General features: G+C 36.9%; 1 protein-coding gene across 1 annotated transcript in view; it reads left to right on the top strand.

Moving 5' to 3' along the window:
- Window positions 1-8,158, top strand: part of LOC102499849 (lipopolysaccharide-responsive and beige-like anchor protein) — a 358,799-nt gene that overhangs the window by 1,759 nt on the left and 348,882 nt on the right. The window contains exon 3 of the mRNA XM_006162336.2: window positions 7,341-7,487. Within this exon, the coding sequence (XP_006162398.1) occupies window positions 7,341-7,487 (147 nt within the window). The remainder of the gene's footprint in view (window positions 1-7,340; window positions 7,488-8,158) is intronic.

Here is an 8,158-nt window from a genome sequence, read left to right as displayed (position 1 = left end):
CTGCACACGAAAAAAAGCCACCCCCCCCCCCCCACTCTTATACTTTTCAGCCAGATATTAGCACGTACACTTAAAACTTGAAATTTAATAATTATTTTTCTGTCCCTTAAACTGTCAGGTAACAGTGAGTTGTGACTTCTGAGGTCTATGAGTGACAATAAAAATGTATCTATGCATGTTTTCCCTTTGTATCTGGAAGGGGTGGACTTGTTTTCTGAAGTCACACATCCGAAAGCTATTAATCCTTTATCTGTGGGAAATGTTAATATCTGAATTTACTGTTTTTGGTCTATACTTAACACAGAATTTATTAAAATATTAACACATTATCATTCAGGATAGTTTATTTAACTATTCTGAGCAATTATAGAATTCTTATTGAATATATTTTAATTTTTTATTGACGTTTACCTTTTAAAATGGTGTCATATCAACTTTTTAATGCTAAGCATCAGCAGTTAGTTTGATAAACATATCTATTATTGATGCTTTACCGTCATTTAAAACTTTTTTGGCCTATCTAGAAGTACATTTCATTCTTACACAGTCATCGTTATTACAATGTTAATTATTTGTGTTTCGTTGTACATTTTTAAATTAAGAGAGATAAGCAAACTTAAATGTTTTATGTGTTAATATTCTAGTTAATAATATTTTATACTAATCTGATGATTAATACTTAAAAGTCTAAAATATTAAAGATAAAAATTTAAATCCAGAGTATATATTTAAAAAAAAACTAATCAGATGTTTGGTGGATGACTCTGTAGTCTTATAGCTAAGAAAATATAGCATATGTAATATAACATTTTTTGAAAAAAGATGTGAGCTCTAATTCCTCATACTGTGTGTATATATGTGTATATATATATATATATATACATATATATATATATATTTAATAATAGAGAAATCAAGTCTCAATTTAAAATGGTGTCATATCAACTTTTTAATGCTAAGCATCAGCAGTTAGTTTGATAAACATATCTATTATTGATGCTTTACCGTCATTTAAAACTTTTTTGGCCTATCTAGAAGTACATTTCATTCTTACACAGTCATCGTTATTACAATGTTAATTATTTGTGTTTCGTTGTACATTTTTAAATTAAGAGAGATAAGCAAACTTAAATGTTTTATGTGTTAATATTCTAGTTAATAATATTTTATACTAATCTGATGATTAATAGTTAAAAGTCTAAAATATTAAAGATAAAAATTTAAATCCAGAGTATATATTTAAAAAAAAACTAATCAGATGTTTGGTGGATGACTCTGTAGTCTTATAGCTAAGAAAATATAGCATATGTAATATAACATTTTTTGAAAAAAGATGTGAGCTCTAATTCCTCATACTGTGTGTATATATGTGTATATATATATATATATATACATATATATATATATATTTAATAATAGAGAAATAATAGCCAAGTCTCAAATTCAGCACATAGATCATATGATAATATTGTTGGATGTCAGTATAATTCATTCCAGTGCATCTGTATATTAACCTTAGTTTTGACATTTTTTTATTAATCAAAGTATTTTATAGTTGACATTCAATTTTAACTTTGTGTTCACTACGAAATTTCATTTTTAAATACATTTTGGAACATCAAGGAAGCCAATCAAAAGGAACATGTGGAGAAGTAAGTGCGAAAAACAAGATCATTAGTATGACCAAAAAGCAGCTGAAATTTCAGAATTTAACATGATCGAATATTATGCTTAATAGCGAATTTAAATATTTAAATAGCTATTACCAATGCCAGTGTGTCAGTTTTCGATTGTTTTATGACTTCTCACTTTCCTTTGTAATTATTTCGCTTAGGGAGCAGGACATTTAACAATGCAAGATCTCAGACTGTGTTTTCAGGATCAGAGTTAGGGAATGAATAGGAGTGCTGCTGGAGAGTAGTTATACATTTAGGTGGTAGGAGCCATCTCTTTTATAGATTGATTTGATTTGAAGGAAAGCCTCTGGTGTCAAGGGGGCGGTGTAAATACCTCAAGAGTGATGTGCTCTGTTTGGGCGATCAATACCAGCCCCATGACTCTACTTCTGGCTACCTTCTAGTTAAAAACAAATTTTTTAATTCTGACAATTTAATTGCCCTTCCCAAGTTCACATTAACTTGCTTGAGGAAAAGCGCTTTAGGTAATTTTTCAAATGGAGACCCTCCAAAGTGGTTATTTATAAAAGTCATGTTGTAATGGGAGATTTCTTAAACTTTGCAGAAACCGAGTTGTATTTTAAAATTTTAAACTAATACTTCTGATCAAAGATGCTGTATGGAAATTAGCAGCAGCAAGCAAAGGTGGCAGGTATTTGATTCCCGAGGGCATCGCCTTTCATTTTATCGTTTTAAAATTTATTAGAAATCAGTTGTAATGATTCAAACCTTCTCTAGTACAGAGCCCAGTTGGCAGTTATTTATTATCAGAGCATTTGGGATCTGGAGGGAACCTCAGGCTAAAGTCTAGTCTAACTTTATTCTTTACAGACAAGGAAACTGAGGAAACACAGGGCCAGCATCGTTCTCGGTGGATCAAGGGTTAAACCGGGCTCAGTGAGGACTGGTCAGAGTCTCAGTCTTCTAAAATTCGTTGTTAAATATAATGGGAATTTTACATTCAAATTAAAGTCATGGAAAAAATGTTTTAAATGGTTGGAAGATTGATTTTAATTCAAGTACTAAAACAGTCTAGCAGTAGCATATTGAATTCAAGACGTTTTTATTTTGTAGAAAATGTGAATGCTAATAGAAATGTAAGAGGAAGATTTAGCACAGTTTAACAAGAAGCTTGTAAGCATGTGGAGGTTTCCAAGTAACTCATTTGGTTTTCTAGAGATGACAGATCATGTAAAGATCCTAAATCCCGCCATTTTCTCCTAATTTCAGTGATGCCAGGAACTACTGCTTCCTTTTTAGGATGAATGGCATATTCTAGGTTCTCTATCAAAAAGATTGGAGAAGCCATGATTGTCAGGTGATGTTTTTAGCTCGTCCTCCTGATCATCCTTTGTAATTTCATTGACTGTAACAGAGTAAATATTTTTTACTTGGAACCCTGTGTAACAGCATGAACTATTGGGTGGTCAGAAAAGTCATGATGCATTTGCTTAGAAAAAAATACATCATGACTTTTGCAACAACCCAGTATAAAGAGAAATTACTTCGATTAATATAATAGGTGGTTATAAGATTTTTTTGTGTGTGTGGCCTGTTCAGAACACAGTTACGGTACATGCTGTGGGCATACTAAGTGGATACCCATGAGTATTTTCTGTACATTTGCAATCACTTTGTTGTTCTAGTGGTAACCTGCTTTTTTTTTAAACCAAGTTGCTAATTCTTAAAAGATAAGCTTTTGTCTTGTTTTGTTTGGTTTGGCCTTTTTTAGCATGAACTGCTGATGCTCTGGTTTACCGGCTCAGTGGATATTTGAAAGAGTACCTGTATTGCATGGGCATGTTCTTTTGTTCTTTTCCCACTTCAGTTATACTTACCTAGCCTGCATTGGTTAGATAGGTAGGGGGACTCATGCCCCGAGCTAGCTCTGCACAACTAGAACTTCACGTTTTGAGGACCAGTCTCTCTCCTAGGTCTCTTGTTGCTATCGGCTTCAGTCAGTGAATCAAAAGACATGTTTTAAACATCATGTTTTTGACAGATTTCTTCAATTTCACCTAACAGTTGTGTTTTAATGATTAAATGTGGGCAAATATTAAAAAAATTAAAAAGGGAGATCAGATGAAAGCGATCAGATAATAGAGGCAAGAAAAATTTCCCCAGCGATCCTGTTTAGTAACAATTTCATTAGCTAGCAAATACCCAAATTGGGCTATAAAATGGAAACAAAAGAACATTCTAACTCCATCCAATGAAGCTTTTAGACCAGGGAAGAAAATATCACAGAAAATAGCAGGAGAGTGGATACTTGTTTGTAACGGTTGATTGACTATAAAGCAAATGAAAGTTAAAAATATACTTTCCCCCAGCACGTATAAACATGATAATTATCTTTTATTTTATGCTTGGGAAAGTTTTGCTCTAATTTTGAGGGAGGGGAAAAAAAAGTTCTTTAGCAGAAAGCTATTAGGCCACTGAGAATTGAGCACCAGCCCATGTGGTGTGTATTAGAGTACTGTTGGTAATTTTACTGCTGCTAACTTAAAATCCTCAAGGGGGAGTTAATTACAGGAAAACCATTCCAAATATCAGTAAGCTGCATATTTTCCATGACAAGAGGTTTTTCAGTTGAGGTTGAACAATTCCAGAATGTGAGCTTGTAAAAATAAGTAAATAAATAAATTAAAGTGGGTGTGTGTGTGCATACAGTACACCTTTAGTACTTAACATTTTCTTCGTAAAATTTTAATTCCAAAGTTACTGGGTTTGACTATGTCAGGATGATGAGAACACATTTAAACATTTTAAAATTCCAGTTGGAAGGGATAACAAATCATGTTTTTAGTGGTTATTTAAGTGAATGTGAATTTATTTATGGAACTACTTTAAACCATTGCATGTTGCCACTGGGGACACTCATTTTTTGTAAATGTTTGCAGATTAAAGGGTTTTTCTTCTTCTTCTTCTTCTTTTCAAATAAGCTCCGTGTATTTCAGGACAGGTACAGCAATAATCAGAGAAAGTCATGTGCAAGGTTGAATTTAGTGTCTCTCGTGTGTTTGGTGTATTCTCATCAAACTTAATTTTGGCAATGAGTTATTTTTTATTCTTGTTTATTATGATCTGATTTAACTTCCTAGTTGCACCATGAGAAATGTAAGAATTAGCAAATGCACTGATAACTCACCTACAGTTCATATTTGCACAGCAGTGTATGTTTTTTTCCCTTAAACCTAAGAGCTGGTGTGACAGAGTGGACAAGAGCTCACATGTTAGCACTGCACCACTGGCCATTTTTACATCCTGACTCCAGGGTTTATGAGCTTTGTTACTTTGGACAAGTGATGTAACCCCTGAGTCTGGTTTTGTATCTGAAAATGAGGAATTAACACAGATTTTTTTGAGAGTTAAGTGAGTTAAGTGGTTTTAAAAAATATTTAATTTTATTAACATGATTTTAATCTGCTACAGAAGCACGTGTGTTCACCAGAAAAGGGGGGAGGGAGTGGGGAGAGAAAATGAGAAAGCAAACAGGCCAGGTCTGGAACTTGAACTGCAGTCAGCCATGTGGGAGTCCAGCACCTCAACCACTATACCACCTGCTGGCCCCATGAAGTGTTTTTAATACTCCCGAGTAGATAGTAAGGGATAAGTAATAACTAGCCTTTGAAGACAGAATTACAAATCCAGAGAATGTATTACAAATGAATTATGAATGAAGAGAATGTTTCATACTGATCGTGCATTAAAATATGACAAATGCAAATTTAGTATAATTTATAAGAAAATCTAGAAGATGGTCTCCCTTTTTTTGGTTTCTTAGTGGACAGTTTAGATTTAGTAAAGGTGATAGTAAACTGGAAAAGATCTTACTTATTCGGGCTAAGAGTAGAGTTTCTGATTTGTCGGGTAAGGAAATATAAACACCTGAAATAAAAACACGATATAAAAACATACTGTTATTTTCCTAAAAATTAGTAACTGGTATACTTCTTTGCAGCTTTTAAAAAATATAAAGCCATTTTAATTAGTTACATGAAAGTAATCTTTTCAAATATTTATTGATACCTTCAGATGTGTCTGTATATTACTATGCTGTATGCAGTTATGAAAGAAAATGAGATTTTATTTACCCACCAAGTGTATTCAAGGCTAAATATAAAAAGCTTCTCCCGTAACTTCCTTATTTAATAGAAAACCCTTATATTCTTTTAAGTAGTGCCATAAATACTGTGTTGAAGTGATACACAGGGTGAATTCATAATAAATTGTAAAAAAAAAAAAGCAACAAAAAACTTTTACCTTTAACATTCATAACCATGCCTTTTAAACCCAAAGACGCTTTGATCTGCCAGGTTAACCTGGTAACACACGTGCAGTTGTTTAACTATTTAGGATAAATTATATAGGTAAATATTAGTCATGTTACTGTGGACTGACTGCTTCATTCTTCCTGGGCTTGGGCCTTGTGCTTGGGCAGAAACTGCAGTGGAGCGAAAAGCCCAGTTCTTGGCTTTCCTCCTCAGGAGCGGCAGCCTGGGTGCATCAGGTGCTTCCCCTCTGCGATAGCCCTGGCTGGAAACCCAGTGTCAGAGTTGCATGCTAGAGACTGCTTCCCCTCCTGTGACATCTTTAAAAACAGTGATAACGATTAGGAAAAGAGACACACAGGCGCGTTTGCAATCCTAACCCAAGGAGAAAGCTGCTCAAAGCCAGGGGAGTCCTCCTGGGGGATGTGAGATTTGGAAGTTGCAGCGTTTTCTCCTCTCAGTTGCACACGGAGCTGCTGCTTCGCTCCCTGGGCTCTGTGGCCTGTCCCTCCTCCCCCTTGTCATGGTGCCTGGAGCCTGGTGCTGCGGCTCTCCACAGGCTGCTCCAGTGCAGGCCGCATGAGGCCCTGTGCCCAGATGCCTCTCCTCCTGGCTCTCTGTTATGTTTGCCCCCGGGGTGCCTTAGCCCTTTCGTTTACACATGCCGAGGAGGTAGTGTTTGAGCCTCCAGCTCAGTTTCCACGCTGCCTTGCTCTCGGATATTTGGATAGGGCCGAAGGGGCGGGGGGCGTGCATGTGTGAAAATGTGGGCGAGGGCAGCTTACAGGGAGGCAGGGGGAGGGAGGCGAGAGGAAGAGCAGGCAGCCTGAGCTGGACTGCTTGATTAGTGTCAGAGGGGCCTCCAGTGTCTGGCCTAATCCTCATTGGCTGGGAACCGGGTTTTTTTCCCAGCTCTGGCCCTTCCAGGCTGGAGTCTCCTCCGCAGCCACTCCCTGACTGTTTCAGATGTCCATCACTGTGCAATGAATCAGTGCTGCTGATTTTCCGTCCTGGAGTAGATATTGTTAATAAACTTAGCTTTTTATTTTTCCTGCGAATGAGTTTGAAAAAAAAAAGAAAGAAAGAAAGAAAAAAAAAGTGCTGCTTCGAGCCCTCTCCTGCCCTAACTCTAAGTAAATAAATGGTTTGGTGAGCGGCACAGGGGTCAGATTTAATGGGATTAGGTGCTTGTTCAGGGTAACATTAGACCGGGCTGGGGAATGGAGTTTGGCAGAAGGAGCATGCGTGCCGCTCTGGCCTCTCCCCACCGCGGAGGGCTCTGCCCGGCTCTGGCTCTGCGGGTGGAGTGTCCACCTACCCTCACCTCAGCCCCTGCCCTGCCCAACTGCTCTCCTCTGAGCTGATGGACAGCTTTGTTTCCTTTTCATTTCAGCCGCAGATGAAGATATCCTTGCTAAAGGAAAACAGTCCATCAAGAGTCAGGCTTTAGGAAATCAGAACTCGGAAAACGAGATCCTCCTGGAAGGCGACGACGATACTCTGTCATCCGTGGATGAGAAAGATTTAGAGAATCTTGCGGGTAAATTCAGTGCTTGTGCAGCTATTTCAGCCAGCTCTGGGGCAATAGCATCTAATTAGTTTTTTCAGCTGCGACCACTAACACTACCAGGTTGCACCCACTATTATAGTGATTAGAGGGTTTTTTTCCCCCTTCTAAACATTTTCTCCCTCATTCTACAGTTTCTCTTTAATTTTTCTTTTCTGTTCAGTCTCCTTATCTTGCTCAGCTTTTATCTTTTGGAATACTTTTCACTGAAAAAATAACAACAATAATAATAAAGTTTAAAAGCAGCACCAATGAAAGAACATTGCTCCATTCAGGGCAGTTAGCAAATCTCTGTGACATGGGTGCTGTTAAGATTCTGCCAGTGGTTTTGCAGATAAGCTTGGAGGCGATGGGCTACTCGCTGTGATAAACAAGCCATAGTGAACACACTGCATATACAGTTAACCATCTCAAAAAATCAATTCCAAGAAAGCTGTGGCTTTTCACGGGATTCCCATATTTTGCTTGATGGAGGAATTTTGATTTGCACTCTGCAGATTCTCAGTTTTACTTCCCTTCTGGGAAAAATTCTATTGTTCAGCCTTAAATTTTGGTCATTCATTAAATGGCTTTTTTTTTTTTCTTTAGTGCCTGTGGCTCTGTCCCTCAAGGAGGAAAGTCTGAAAGAATGTGCCGTTTTCGCA

The sequence above is a fragment of the Tupaia chinensis genome, unplaced genomic scaffold, assembly GCF_000334495.1.
Source record: "Tupaia chinensis unplaced genomic scaffold, TupChi_1.0 Scaffold139871_1, whole genome shotgun sequence".
Lineage (NCBI taxonomy): Eukaryota > Metazoa > Chordata > Mammalia > Scandentia > Tupaiidae > Tupaia > Tupaia belangeri.
Note: the sequence above shows the minus strand (reverse complement) of the source record. Positions and strands in the feature narration are given on the sequence as shown.